Genomic DNA, 15,795 nt, shown 5'->3' with positions numbered 1-15,795 from the left:
GGAACTCTCTTCCAGGAGGAGCTCCTCTCCCAGATTAAACCAGGAACCTCCTGCATGCAACATCTGAGATGTTCCACAGGGCTAGGCCTCCTTCTGCAGCCATGGCCATCCTGGTTTATGTATTGGTCATATTGCAGCTGAGACATTTCTCCATGAATGTCATATTACGTATCTGCCTTAGTTGACTGCTGTAGCTGAAGAAGTTGGGTGCTTCTTTGTGGAGTTTGTGGTGTGACCCAAAGTCCTGGCAGCTTCCTATCATTTGTCTCTGACATGACTGCTGCCGGCTAGAAATGCCAAAGCTGAGTGGGACTTCTTGGCATTCCCTATGATGGGCCTTGAAATCTAACCTGTTTGCCTGCCCCATGCCCTATGCACTGAGTTTTGGGGAGGCTATCCCACAGGGGGTATGTTTGTGGCTTTCTTTGTTGCACGCCCCAGTTTTCTGCCTGGCAAAAAGTTCCTTTCTCCCCACTTCCTACAGAAAGACTTCTGAACTCTTTAGGCAGGCCTCCATCCAAAACATCTACTGTATAGGGAGGCTGTGTCCTATACAACTTTGTTTCCTTTGTGGTATGCAGTCGAAAAGCTTCAAATGTGGGTGGTGTAAGGTGACTCAAACCCCTTCCTGCAGGGTTCTCAGGGTCCCGCTGTTGACTCAGCAGTGAGAGCTTGTGGAGTGCAGGAGTGGGGATGTTGCTGTGGCATCATGGAGAGGGGAGGCTGGCAAGCTGTCCCTGTGACTGAATGAATTGTTTCCATCTACAGTATATCTGGCCATCATGAAGGCAATGCCATAATGTTGTCACATTCACTCCATGACACTGCCGCAACATCCATGCGCCAGTCCATATTTGGGGGGGAGGGGTTGCAAGTAGTGCTCCTATGGACATAGTGGTTGTCGTTCTGTGCTTTTTGTGTGTTTTCTTCCTCCTGTTCTGCATCAGGAAAGGATATGGCAGACACTGTCCTGCTGCTGCAACGGCTTATATCCTCCCTGCACCCCACGCCATCCGGACCATACTTGGAGTAACGGCTTGCTTGGTTAGTCATCGTATTCAGCTACTCACAACTTGTAAACACTGTAGCTAATATTACATTCAGAATATCTAGCTATTCTCTAGTCTTCCTCTGCCAGACTGTTTAAACAGTGACTTAACTCCAAGTGTCACAACTGAGGAATGGCATAATGGCATAAATGACTCTTACAGCTTCCGGATAATACCTTGTTTAAACAAACCTTGTTTAAAGGAATGAAAATCATGAGTCAACATTCCCAACATGCCAAGTTTTAGGATTTTCTCAAACCAAAGTATTATTAAGTCCCAACAAAAATTCTGACGAAATCACGCCTTTATAAGGAATTGGTATTCATCAGTTCAAAAATATGAAAGAATAATGATCGCAAGTACCTGTTTGTCCTGTCTGGCATCTAGTTTTCTTCACAATACATTTTTTTGTCTCAGTTGTATGTGGGCATGGTTTGCCCTTTGTAGTAGGAAGTTGTAAAATTTCTCTTTCCCTCGTTTCATTCCCCCTTTTGAAACCGCACGTTTTCCCTCTCTTCTTGCATTGACTCCATGGGCTCCATTCACTAACTTTACAATGCACTGCAACAAAAATATGACATAAATTAAGTATGGCCTCTATAAATTTAAAGTGGAGACGCTACATGTAGTTTTTTGTTACACACACACACACACACACACACACACACACATCTTTAATAAAAAAAATTAAAGAAAGCAAGTATGTATGGCCAAATAGCCCCAAATTTATGCAGAACTTACACAATATATTCTTTTCACACCTTCCACATCACATATTTAATCTACATGTGTGTCAGAGGTCTACAGAAAATTAATCTTTATGATCTTGAATGTATGTTTTCTCAAAGGTTTGTTTCATATGAGGTGCTTGCTCAAAGCAGAGTGTAAAAGCTAAGGGCAATTTCATGGAGGACCACTGCCAACTTTTTCACTTTCGTCTGTTTCTGTGCCATTAGCAGCATTCTGATCCACAAACATTAGTAAGTGGTAATGTTTGTCTCCATGCTGCAGAAAGCTTAACATAAGGATAGCCCTGCTAGATCAAGCCAAAGGCCCATCCGCCCCAGTATGCTATTCTCACAGTGGTCACCCAGAAGCCGACGAGAAGCCCACAAGCAGATCCTGAGCGCAACAGCACTCTCCCCACCTGTGATTCTCAGCAACTAGTATTCAGAGGCTTGAACAATGGAGGTAGAACATAGGCACTGTGGGTAGTAGCCATTGTGGCTGGTAGTTCATTGGTTGATGCAAGATCATCTGTTTGGGCCAGTTGGAAACCATCACCTAGCATGACACTGGGTTTTCAGTGCTGTTAAGTGAGACAACTTGAACAGCTTAGTAAATAGTTAGCTGCCAAACAAGTATTTTATCATTCAAGTATTTCAGATAAATGTAAGATGTAAGATTCAGCAACAGAAGTCCTACTACTAATGGCAACTTTATAGTGATGGCTTTAGCACATCAGTGTGATTAGACACAACTTGATATGTTCTGTACTCTTTGAGACATATTAACATGGGCTTTTGGAGGTGTGATTCTGTTAATTTGGTGAGAGTCACACCTGCCTGCAGCAGAAAGCCTGAATCTATATGCTAAGCATGTAATCTAGTAAGTACAACTCCTAAGACGAAAAAGCTTTAACTAAATAAATAGGCTTTCCTTGGAAAGCAGCATTGGCTGAATTGCTTGCTATGCACAGATTTAGGCATTGGTCAAATAAACATGGTTCTTGCAGAATGAGGCCATTGAATGGATCCAAGTTGTGACCAGTCATCTCTGACTAAACATATGCCTTATAGAGGATGTAGACATAAGTTCATGTGTCAAAATATAAATACACACATGAAAAATAGATACACTTGGACTGTATGGAAGCACTGGGAGCATCCAGAGCAAAGGGGAAGAGAATGAACAGCAACCCTGTCTCTGTTACTGCTTTTAAGAACTGCACCAGGAAATAATACACAGTGGGGCATGTGAGACAGATCATCTACTACAGGGTCTAAGAAATCTGATTGCCACTTCCTGCACTTGGCACTTTTGAGGAACTGGTTTCTGGTTGTAATAATAAACTGAGCCAGAAAGTTTTGTCATACCTGACTCTGGTTTATGTATTTTAACACAGGGGTGAGGAACATGTGGCACCCTCCCCCAGATGTTGCTCATTTCCCATCATGCCAGACCACTGGCCATGCTGGCTGAGGCTGAAGGAAGTTGGGAGTTCAACAACATTTGTATTGAATTGTTATAAGCAGGTATGATCTTCTATATTCTGCTTTTTTCCGCCTTGTAAACTACATTGTGTATAGAAAGGTGGTATGCAAATTAAAAGTGAAATGAAATTAAAGCACATGATGGGCCACTGGTTCCCCCCCACACACACATATGCATATACATATATTATATAGTGAATTTAAAATGGCACAACCGTTAGAATTGAAAAAAAAAGAGGAATTATTTATTTGGGTTGTGATATTATGTTTTGAAATGAATTGGTATTTTAGGATTTAACTCAAATGCTGCAGCCCAGCTGCTCATGGTGGCAGTAGCAGAAAATCTAGGGAGGGTGCGGGACAACCAGGCTTCACCCATTGTGAGTTCCAAGCTGGCACAGTGATCTTGTTGAAGTCTGATGTTGGTAATCAATGTCTGTAATACTGGCTTGGGATCCAGTGCATCCCATCCCACCATGCTTTTGAAACACTCAATTTATTGTATTTCAACTAGGATCCGCTGGCAAGAATACTACCATACACCAGCAGGCCTCCACCATACTCATACAACCACAGAAAAAGTTATGACAATCATCATAACAAGTAAGTCCACAGAACAAACCCCGCCCCCCAAAAAAAAATCTTTCAAATGTCTACAAAGGGGAGAAACCCCTTTTCTGAAGTACAAACATTTTATTTGTGAATATTTCCCCTTTGCAAGATTTAAACTGCATGTCTTTGCAGGTAAGCAAAAACCAACAGAGACTATATTCCACAAATGGAAATGATGTATTGGGTACAGCTTTTTGGGACAGACAGCTTACTCACCAATATTGTTGCACTCCATAGTGTGGTTGTTGGTTTCCAGCCAGTCAGGGCAGTTTCCAAGGCACTTTCCAAGGTGTAAGTAAAACCCATTTCTACACTTTGTGCAGAAATTTCTATTGAAGCAGGTTTCACAGTCAGCTTTACATTCTGAAGGGTGAGAAATAAGCAATTACTATCTTCCATGTATACCATGATCTACTTAAGTTAGTGTGATGCCATATGCAAGACAGAGTTTGTATCTGTTAGGGATCAGCAACTGAAGATGCTTGGGTCAACCCCATTGCAAGAAGAATCTGGCTGGAAGGACTGACAGTTATAGCACTAGGCTGGCCCATGATCTATCTGCTTCTCAATGTGGCCAGCTATAAAGCTTAGTGCATCCAGACAAAATCATTTTGAGTGGTTAAGCCTCTGTGGAAGCACACTCATCACACTATGTCCCAATGTATAATTTTCTGTCCAGGATCAAGGTTCAAGGAAACAGGTTCTGTCACTTTGCAACATCACAAAACCCATTACCCACATACTACCATAGTAGTTTTACATCTCTTTTAAAATGAGGCTTGCCTTAGATAAAAAAAACTTCATTCCTACCAAAATTATTAATAACAACACAACAAACATTTAAATATTATGCTACTTTATTTTACTTTTTAAATAGCAAGACAACCAGCCAACATATTGTACCCTAGGAGAGACCAATATATAGCATTTTATTTTCACTGTGCATAGCCACTGCTTTCTCTCCCTTAGACAAACTCGAATAAATTGGATTCCAAGCTGTATCAGTTTCTTCTAACATCGAGGGTTATGCTTAGTTACATTACTAACTTTAAGTGAAAAGTTGATAAGGAGAGGTGAAGGACTGGAGCTCTCTGGTGGAGACTGGGAATTTGGCTGGCCATCACTCTACTCCCAAGTAAATGGATGGTAAGTCACTGAGAGCCTCACTGCCCCCCCCCCAGGTTTGACAGAGAAGCAGGTGGTGTCAAGAAGAGAGCAACACAACAAAGGGGCCCATTGCCAGTGGACTATCTGATGGGGTAGTGTTGGAATAGTGGCTCATATCTATGACAAGGGTTCACAAGAAAGCATAAAAAGAGTAGCTGCAACTTTTCCTTCAACTTACTTTTACACTCATTTCTTTCTGGGTACCGTTGTCCATAATATCCACTGGGGCAGGATGAAAAACACATCCCTATCTCTCTAATTTGACTCCTCATCAGGAAAAAAAAGAGTCGAGGTTTACATGTTAAGCATCCATTGAACTGGGAACATGTTGCACATCCTTGGCAATCTTGGCTCATATCGAGATTCACTAAGAAGAAAAGTAACACAAACAAACAAAGGGGAGTTAGCTAGATGACATCTCTGTAATCCATAAATCTTCTGCTGAAACCTCATTAGGGTTTTTGGGGGGTTTGGGGTTTTTACAGCTTGGAACCCCACATTTCACAAGGGGCATTATTTCTTTACTATGATTAATAGTATCACTCTCATGCAAAATAAAGCTCTGCAATCCTTATGAAAAGAGAGAGAAATAACAAAATATACCAGCGGCCTGAACATATATATGTTTACTTGGAATAATACGTTGTGTGCAATGGGGCTTGCATTCAAGGAAGTGTCTGTAGGATTGCAGCCTCAAGAACATGTGCATGTTATTCATAAGTCTTACTAAATTATATTCCTTCCAATAAGTTAACTAGAGCTTACTCCCAAGTAAGTAGATTAAGGACTGGATCATTCTGTGATATTATGGCAAGTGGACAAAGTTGTATTGTAACTTTTGAATAAATATTTAAATTTTAAAAAGAGAGACTAATACATCCTTAATCTTTATCCACTGATCCAATAAGTTTGCCACCCCCCAAACTGTGCTCTAGGGAATTCTGTGTTTCGCAAAACCTTACTACTGAGAGGAACAATAATAATAGATTATTATACTACTATTAAAACCATCAGTGTTACCTATTGCTTTCCTATATCTCATACTGTGGGAATGTTCAGATTGCAGTCTTACTTCATTTGAGGCAATGGTGAAGCCCAAAAGGCCTATCCAATGCCTTACGTAAACTGAACATGTGACCTAGAACATGCTGGAGTTTTATAACAGACATGCGGAAGAGTTCCTTGGCAGAGGAGTACCGGTAATTTTGAAAAGCAAAAATAGTCACAGTATAGAAAAAGTAGCTTCATTTGCACTGGCAACAGAGAAATCAAAGCAATATTATGCAGATGTGAATGTTGTATGTTGTTTTAAGAATATTTTAATTTTAAATTTAATTGTTTTGTAATTTGTTGTGTTTTGGCTTACTTATTTTATTGTTTGGCTCACCTGGTCTTTGCAATCTTGCTTTTGTTATTGCCTATGTACTAAAAACAAACCTTGAACTAAGTTTGCAATCAGCTCTAAAACAATACTTGGTTCAACCAATCCAAGAAGAACATCACAAGCCATGAAAGAAGAAAAATCAATAACCTGTTGTCTTCTCCACATTGCATATGTATGCATAATCATCACCAATGAGACCTAAAAATGAGAAGGTTCAAATACATATACTGTACTTTCTTCACTGTCCTTCTGAGCCTAAACAATTCTGAAGACAATATCACTGAAACAAAACTTACAAACGTTGCTGTTTAATATAGAAAACAGCATTTTTGAAAAGCAATTTGTTCAGCTTCCAAGATATTGGTCCACTTCAGCAATATACTATTTCAATGTACAGTCATACCTCGGGTTAAATATGCTTCTTGTTGCGCTCCATGGTGACCTGCAATGGGTTTCGCCGTTCATGCATGCGCAGACGGTCAAAATGACGTCACACACATGTGCGGAAGCAGCAAATTGCGACCCACAGACGCGGGTTCCCGTTCGTATCCAGAGGTACCACAGCATGGCATACAGTTTTCCAGTGGTTGACAATATGCTTATTGGTCTGTAATTTACTGGGTGCAATTTGGAGCCATTTAAACAAACTGGCACCACCACTGCTTTGAACCCACTAAGAGGGACATGGCCAGATTTAGCATTGTGGGTAAATAGCCTGGTGAGAGTTGTGACACACCAATCAGCATAAGAGTAGAGTAATTCAAATGGAATAAAAACTAAACTGGAGGTATTCCAGGTTTAACTTGTGCTATAAAATTAAATATATCTGATTCTAATACAGGTTCCCAGTCTTGCAAAGATGTGACCATTTTGGATTTCCCAATACAAGTAAGTGTGATTTCCGACAATCTGTTTTCTCCAGATCGTGATCCAAGGGTTGGGTCAGGTTCAGATTGTTCCAGGTTAGGTCAGGCTGGTCTGAACCACCAAATCAGGCACTAAATCAGATGTGGCTTTGGGGCAGGTGTATGCAGTCCGAGTACGAAATGTTAAAGACCAAATAATATATCAGGCAAAATGTGTCTGTTCTTCAGTAACAGGTCAAACACCTAAACCTGCACTATGAAAACTGGGATCTTGAATTTGCTGAGAAATGTTCCAAGAGAAAATCTACCAGAGAAGTATGTAAAACTTATTCAGTCTGTTAAGTTTCTTTACCACAATAGAAGTAGCTTTGATTAGCCACATGAATGACAACTGGTTTGAGCTTAATCCAGTTGGTTTTAAATAAATAAATAAATAAATAAATAAATAAATAAATAAATAAATTGGTAATAATAATATAATATTAAAAACATAATTATTTTCATATTGAATGAAAGATTTTTTTCTCCTCCTCCAATATACCATCTAGTTTCTCCTATATTTATAGGTCAGTTCAGGAAAGAATACAAATAATTCCACAGGAGTCAATGTACCTTGAGGTTTATTTGAATGGAAAATCTGCACGACATAACAATACTCCCCAAGAAAGGCACTAACAGAAATTTCTAGAAATAATTACCATTATTACTGGCAAAGGCAACTTACTTTTCACTCTCAATCCAATCTGACCCTGTTCTACTCAGACAAGAGGTCTATAAAATCTGATACTTCTTATAATTGAAGACTGCAGACTGTATGATTACCTTTCTTTCATGCAAGAAAAAAGAGCCTACAATAATAAAGGGACTATGGAATAAAATAATGAATTCACTACAGTGAGGACTGTGGAAGTTATTAACTTCTATGGGCTAGGCTCAGACAATCTGACCAGCCATGCATTGTGGAGGAACAAAATATTATTAATTGCACATTTTGTCCCTATTAACATTGGTGGTTTTTTCCCTACACGTACCTACTATTCAAATGCAAGATCCATTTGTGCACATGCACCCAAAGGCAGGACTGTGCTCCTGACAGGTGGTGCAACTGGCTGTGATTCCTTTCGCTCAACACACGTCATACAAACCGGCTGTGTTAAAATATCCAGTTTTCAAGGGCGGTCCTATTATTTACTGCCAGCTTCTTCTGGTGGTACCCCTTTAAGAATGTGAACATTCAAGATGGCATTGTGGGGATCTTTAAATGTTCTGACATGCAAAGCAAAATACACCTACCCTTTGTTGCCATAACAGATTCCTATGATTATCTAGTCACTCATGCCTATACAAATGGTTTGGGATTCATAAGAGTCCCATGGACTTGACTTGCATGCACACATTGAAACTTTTTTTTTTTAAATAATATTTATTAAATTTTCCAATAAGAACATACAAATACAAAACAACTACAATAAAAACAAACACAAACAAAAAACAAGAAGTATAATTTCAAAACTTATTTTCTCAACCTTATTTCCCCGACTTCCTCATACCTCACCGTTTTGTATTCTAGTTTCATTATCCCATCAGCAACTCCATTCCCTTATTTCCCAAAAGTTTCTTACTAATTCCATTCCTTTTCTTACTCTAATGTCTCTGAAAACCAATATTTTTAAGTCCATGTCAATCTAGCATTCTTTAATCTTATAATATTTGTTAAGATAGTCCTTAAATTTCTTCCAATCTTCTTCCACTGTCTCTTTCTCCTGGTCTCGGATTCTGCCCGTCATCTCTGCAAGTCCCATGTAGTCTGTCATCTTCATCTGCCATTCTTCCAGAGTGGGTAGATCTGATGTCTTCCAATACTTTGCGATAAGGATCCTTGCTGCTGTTGTGGCATACAAAAACAAAGTTCTGTCCTTCTTTAACACCACATGGCTGACCATACCCAGGAGAAAGGCCTCTGGTTTCTTCAGAAAAGTGTATTTAAACATCTTTTTCATTTCATTATATATCATTTCCCAGAAAGCCTTAATCCTTGGGCATGCCCACCAGTGGTGAAAGAATGAGCCTTCATTTTCTTTACACTTCCAACATTTGTTATCTGACAAGTGGTAAATTTTTGCAAGCTTGACTGGGGTCATGTACCACCAATATATCATTTTCATAATATTTTCTCTCAAGGCGTTACACGCCGTAAATTTCATGCCGGTGGTCCACAACCTTTCCCAGTCAGCAAACATAATGTTATGAACAATATCTTGCGCCCACTTAATCATAGCTGATTTAACTGTTTCATCCTGCGTATTCCATTTCAGCAGCAAGTTATACATTTTTGATAAATTTTTAGTATTGGATTCTAACAATTCTGTTTCCAATTTCGATTTCTCCACCTGGAAGCCAATTTTCTTATCCATCTTATAAACATCCATTATTTGGTAATAGTGGAGCCAATCTCTCACTTTATCCTTTAATTTCTCAAAACTCTACAGTTTGAAGTTACTACCCTCCTGTTCTAAAATTTCCCAATATTTCGGCCATATACACTCCATATTGAGTTTTTTCACAGCTTTTGCCTCGATTGGTGAAAGCCACCTTGGAGTTTTGCTCTCCAGTAGGTCTTTATATCTGATCCAAACATTGTACAATGCTTTCCTGACAATATGATTTTTAAAACCTTTATGAACCTTAACTTTGTCATACCACAAATATGCATGCCACCCCAAAAAAATTATTGAAACCTTCCAAATCTAAAATGTCTGTGTTCTTAAGGAGCAGCCAATCCTTCAACCAGCAGAAAGCTGCTGATTCATAGTAAAGTTTCAAATCTGGCAGGGCAAATCCCCCCCTTTCCTTTGCATCAGTTAAGATCTTAAATTTTATTCTGGGCTTTTTGCCCTGCCAGATAAATTTAGAAATATCTCGCTGCCATCCCTTAAAACACTCCATCTTATCAACAATTTGCAATGTTTGAAACAAAAATAACATTCTAGGCAATACATTCATCTTAATAGCTGCTATTCAACCAGACAAAGAAAGCTTCAAGTTCGACCAAATTTCTAAATCTTTTTTCACTTGGTTCCAACATTTCTCATAATTGTCTTTAAATAAGTTCATATTTTTAGCTGTCATATTAATCCCCTAATATTTTACACTCTTAACCACTGTTAAACCTGTTTCATTCTGAAACCTCTCCTTCTCTCTTACTGTTAGATTTTTCTCTAATACCTTAGTCTTTAATTTATTTAATTTAAATCCTGCCACTTGACCAAACTCTTGAATTAATTCCAAAACCCTTTTCGTACTGGATTCCGGCTCTTGCAATGTAAGTACCAAATCATCTGCAAATGCTCTCAATTTATATTGTCTCGCTCCGACCTGAACCCCTTTAACCAGCTGGTCCTTTCTTATCATGTTCAGCAAAACCTCCAGGACCGAAATAAAAAGTAGTGGGGAAATTGGGCACCCCTGACGTGTCCCTTTTTCTATCTTAAGTTCTTCTGTAATAATATTATTTACAATTAGCTTTGCTTTTTGTTCAGAATAAATTGCGCCTATACTGTTTTCAAAACCTTGGCCTACCCACATCCCATGGAGATTCTTCTTCATAACGGTCCAAGAAATATTGTCAAAGGCTTTCTCTGCGTCCACAAATATCAAAACAGCTTTTGTGTTTATATTAACTTCTAACATTTCCAAAATGTCTATTATGTTCCTTACATTATCTGATAAATGTCTTCTCGGGAGGAAGCCCGATTGATCCCTATGAATCTCCCCCATCAAAACTTTTTTCAATCTCTTAGCTAAAATGTCAGCAAAAATTTTGTAATCCACATTTAATAAAGAGATTGGACGGTAGTTCTTAAGTTGGGTCTTTTCAGTCTCTGTCTTCGGTATAAGCCTCTTTCCACGTATCAGGTGCTTCTTTCCCCTCAAGGATTTCATTACAGACTTCCTTCAAAGGTTGTATTAGCCATTCTTTTAAAGCCTTGTAATATTTGGAAGTCAGTCCATCAGGTCCCGGAGATTTGCCCAGTTTCATGTTTTGAATGGCATCTTCTATTTCTTGTTCAGTTATTTTCTGATTCAGAAGCACTTTGTCTTGACATGAAATTTCCTTCATCCCATTTTTCTTCAAGAATTGTTCTATATCAATCTCTTTTTCTGGCCCTTGTGCATATAGTTGTTTAAAGTATCTCTGGAAGCAGCTTCTAATTTCAGTTGGGTTGTTAATGTTCTTTCCATCCACTTCTAAATTTGTCACTGTATTTAGTTTTTGTCTCTTCTTCAATTGCCAAGCCAAAAATTTCCCGCATTTATCAGCAGATTCAAACGTTTTCTGTCTCATTTGTTTAATTTTCCATTCTATTTCTTGGTTCATCAGTTCCATATATTGCATTTGGTATAATTTAATTTCTCTCAAGATCTCCTGAGACTTTGGTTTTGATCTCAATTTCTTTTCTCCTTCTTTAATTTTTTCTAATATCTTATCCTTTTTCTCGTTTTGGCTTTTCTTCTTTATTGCATTTTGTTGTATCAAGAAACCTCTCATAACCGCTTTGCTTGCGTCCCAGATTACTCTTTTTTCCACATTAGTTCTCATGTTAATTTCAAAATAGTCTCTTAGTGTTTTTTGGGCCTTTTTACAAAATTCTTTATCTCTGAATAATGAGTCATTCATCCTCCATCTGAAAGTGCCAGCTGTTGTTTGATTCATCTCCATCTTCACGGCGTTATGGTCGGAGCAAGTCTTTGGGCAGATTTCCACTTTTTTTATCTTTGATGCCAGTCCTCTAGTAACCCATATTTGGTCAATTCTAGTCCAGGTCATTTTGGCTTCAGAAAAGAAGGTTCCTTCTCTTTCAAGAGGATTTTTTAATCTCCAAATATCGGCTAAGTCCATATTGTCAGTCATTTCAAAAAATGTTTTTGGTAGCCTTCCGTCTTTAGAAATTACTTGTCTTTGTGCTTTGTCCATGTTTGTAGAGACAACTCCATTCATATCTCCCATCAAAATTATATTTGAATCCATGTAGTCCAGCAAAATCTCATGCAACTTTTTAAAGAATTCGGATTTGCCTTCATTTGGTGCGTAGATTCCTAGAATCAAAAATTTCTGGCCTTGTACTTGAATTTCAATTGCCAGATATCTTCCTTGTTCATCTTTAAATATTTGTTTCGGCATCAATCTATCCTTTGCATATATAACCACTCCTCTTTTTTTCACTCTGTCAGATGAAATAAATTCATGTCCTAATTTTTTATTGGTAAGTAGTTTTCTATGTGTTCTTGTCACATGTGTCTCTTGCAGGCAAATCAAGTCCAATTGTTGTTTCTGTAGAATATGAAAGACGTTCTTCCTCTTCCGAGGAATATTCAGTCCATTACAGTTCCAGCTCAATAGTCGCAGGGCCATGATGGGATTATTTACTTACTCCTCCTACTGCTCCCAATTGTTGCTCTTCTTCTGTTGGTGGCTGTAGTCCAAACGATAAATTTGCCAAGTCCGATATTCCTTTTCCTGGTATTGTTGGCTCTTCTCCAAGTTCTGCTTCCTTCACTAAGTCTTCTTCGTGATCTCTCAAGAATTTGTCTTTGTCACTCAGTGTCCTTAGTCTAACTTTCTTTCCTCTGTATTTGAAAGATAGGCCTTGGGGGAATTCCCACCTAAAGAAGATTCTGCTTTTTTTCAGTAGTACAACCAGATCTTTGTAGTCCTCTCTTGCTTCTAGAATGGGCTTTGGGATATCTTTGAAGATCTCCACGAAAGAATCCTCAATTTGCAGTGTATTTTGATAGTGCAAATTTAAAATTTTATCTCTTTCCTCCTTTGATCCCAAAGTAATCAAGCAATCTCTTGGCTTGTTCTTTTTTTGTCTTATTCCAAGTCTGAATGCACTCACAATCTTAACCTCCTCCCCCTGCAGGCCTTCTTGCCAAAAGTCATAAAATTCTTTTGTAATAAAGTCCACCAAGTTGTCCTGTTCACTTTCTGGGACAAATCTTAATCTTAAATTACGATCCCTCCTTTGAAGATCTATCATAGCAAAGGATAAATCATGGTCCGCCAGTTTCTTTACAACGGTGGTATTTTTCCCTGAATTTCAGTTGCAACCTCCTTTGCCTCCTCAGCAATCTTTCGGGTAGTAGCTGATTCCTCTAGGAATCTCCCAATATTCTGAGCATTAGCAGTAACTTGAGTTCCCAATTCTTTTAGGCTAGAAGTATTCAGATCAAGTTTTTTTTGAGATCTCAGCTACTTGTTTACTTGTATCAGTCCCTTGTTTCGTTAAAAATTCCAGAGATTCATTTATTTTTCCAAGAGCTGTCGTCAAAGCATCTTCTGCAGACATAGCTTTAGGTTTTGTTTGTGAGGCCGCAGCTGCTCCTATCACTGAGGCCCTTCTTGGCTATGTAGTGCTGTAAGTTTTGCCGGATCTGAGGTTTTTCTCCTGAGCCTGATCTATCTTTCCTTTGCCATCTGCCATGCCACTATCAGCCAGGCCAAGGTCAGTCCCACACTCCTAGATTTGTTTTTACTAGTAAATTTCCAGTGGCTCAGCTTCTAGTTGCTTAGTTGTTTCTCACAATGTAACAAAGTCTCCTCTAGAGGGGGGAATTCGCAACTTGCATTCACAGTTCACAGTTCTTACAACAGATATATTGTCTCAAAGTCCCCCCCCCCCGTCTCTTTAAAGGGGAAAAAATCCCCAGTTCCAGCACTTTTTTCTTAAATAGTTACAAATATGTAACAGTCCAGGTAAAAGTCCTCAACACTGCATCTTTCCCAGTTATTTCAAGGCTCTCACTTTTGACAGTTCAAAGTTCTTTCTCCCTTCTTACAGGGCAGTCCGTTCCCAGGATACAAAAGACAATGGATAAAATTCAATTCTTTCCTTTCATGCAGGTTAAATAGTTCAATGACAATTCTCCCTCACCGCTCCTGCCCGCTAAGTGAGGGGGTATCTTGCTTTTAGGCAATGGGTTTGTTATTCAAATGCAATCCTCAAAGGTTTCAGTTTAATAGTCTCTTTGCTTTCTTCTCACTACAATGTGGTAAGGTAGACTTCCTTTTTGTCCCTTTCCCGTGGTGGCCAATCTTTTAAACTTTCAAGCAATTTAAGTCTTTAAATCTTTACTCTTTAAAGTCCAATTTAAGCTTTTAATCCTACTCACGAGTAGATGCTTTCAGGATCAATTTGCAGGAAGAAATCAGCGCTCTCCGATAATGGCGACGCGGCTTCGCTCCACAGGCTGGGTAGCGGCTCTCAGCACCGCGCTCCCCCGACGCCGTTCCAGAGCCTTTAAAAAGGCTCTTTCGCAGTTCGGAGGGGTCGTAATGGTACCCGCCGAGCTTCCTTGTTTACAGGCTTCTCCACCTGTAATTTCTAAGGGTCCCCGCTTCGCCGTAGCGGCAGGACCCGAACCCGCTGAGCAGACTTCTCCCGGAGCTCCGGGAAAAGTCCGCCATTAATCGCTGGCGCTGACCGGAAGTCCACACATTGAAACTTTTGACTGGGCAACACACAAATCACAACCTACTTTTGAGATTCCAGGTTTATAGGCAGTTTGTTAAGTGAAATGCAGAGTTGCTGCTACTCATGAAAAACATCTAAATTGCCTTTTGGCCTAGGGAACTAGCTGATCAAATACATTATTCGGATCTTGTCTGTGATGAGAGGGAAGCACAGCTACAACCCATCAGTCATGCTCTAAAGTGTTTGGTCTCATTCAGATGTAGTGGTTCAGCCACAGTTTAAACCTGGCTGAGTCTCACAAACTGGAATTTAATCAAATCATGGTTCTTCAAATTGTGACTTCTGTGTGGGAACTGTGGTATGTTTAAAAATGGAAATGGAAAATTCTGGTCTCATTCTCTGCTGCCCAAAATAAGAGGGGGGCGGGGCAGGAAATGTACCCACCTAAGGTAACAGAGTGGCAAACAATGGATTCCTCTTAGATTTGAACCAGGACTATAATGTTAGGTTATGGAAAGCTCCTGTTTGGGAAGGCTCCACTATGCAATCAAACTATAGGCCTTATGCAAATGAAAATTGCATGGAACTTTCCCGCTGACTTTATTTAGGCCTAAATATATAGTTACAATTAACCCTAGCATCTTGCCAGATTTTACAGCTGCCACTGATAATTTGCACAATACCAAAAAATGCAGTTTTAGGAAATACTGAGAAGTCACTGTGTATGTATTAATGTAACCAAAAGCTGAGTTTAGCTATTTGGCTAGTAACGCTGCATATTTGCTCATCAGCTTTCAAACAGTACAGAGGTCATTCAGTTCATACCATCAGCTTTACACAACTACAGTAGCAAGTATCTCATACAGCCTTTTGAGGCAAGCGCTTTTGTCACACAGGCTTTTTAAGAAATAGAAACCACAAGGGGGAAAACAGCAGGAGCATATTTAAAGTCCCCTTTCCCCCATACCAGAGAATATAAACTACAAAAAGCCCATAATTCCATCTTAGAAGTTATAGCGCTGCCTGCAC

General features: G+C 39.2%; 1 protein-coding gene across 1 annotated transcript in view; it reads right to left on the bottom strand.

Moving 5' to 3' along the window:
- The window catches only part of RSPO3 (R-spondin 3), a 63,334-nt gene that overhangs the window by 25,737 nt on the left and 21,802 nt on the right, over positions 1 to 15,795 (bottom strand). Inside the window, exons 2-4 of the mRNA XM_083731493.1 lie at positions 5,220 to 5,408; positions 4,091 to 4,237; positions 1,413 to 1,610 (exon numbers count right to left, since the gene is read on the bottom strand). Of these exons, the coding sequence (XP_083587619.1) occupies positions 1,413 to 1,610; positions 4,091 to 4,237; positions 5,220 to 5,408 (534 nt within the window). The remainder of the gene's footprint in view (positions 1 to 1,412; positions 1,611 to 4,090; positions 4,238 to 5,219; positions 5,409 to 15,795) is intronic.

The sequence above is a fragment of the Podarcis gaigeae genome (assembly GCF_964106915.1).
Source record: "Podarcis gaigeae genome assembly, chromosome: 3".
Lineage (NCBI taxonomy): Eukaryota > Metazoa > Chordata > Lepidosauria > Squamata > Lacertidae > Podarcis > Podarcis gaigeae.
This window is presented reverse-complemented; position numbering and strand designations above follow the sequence as displayed.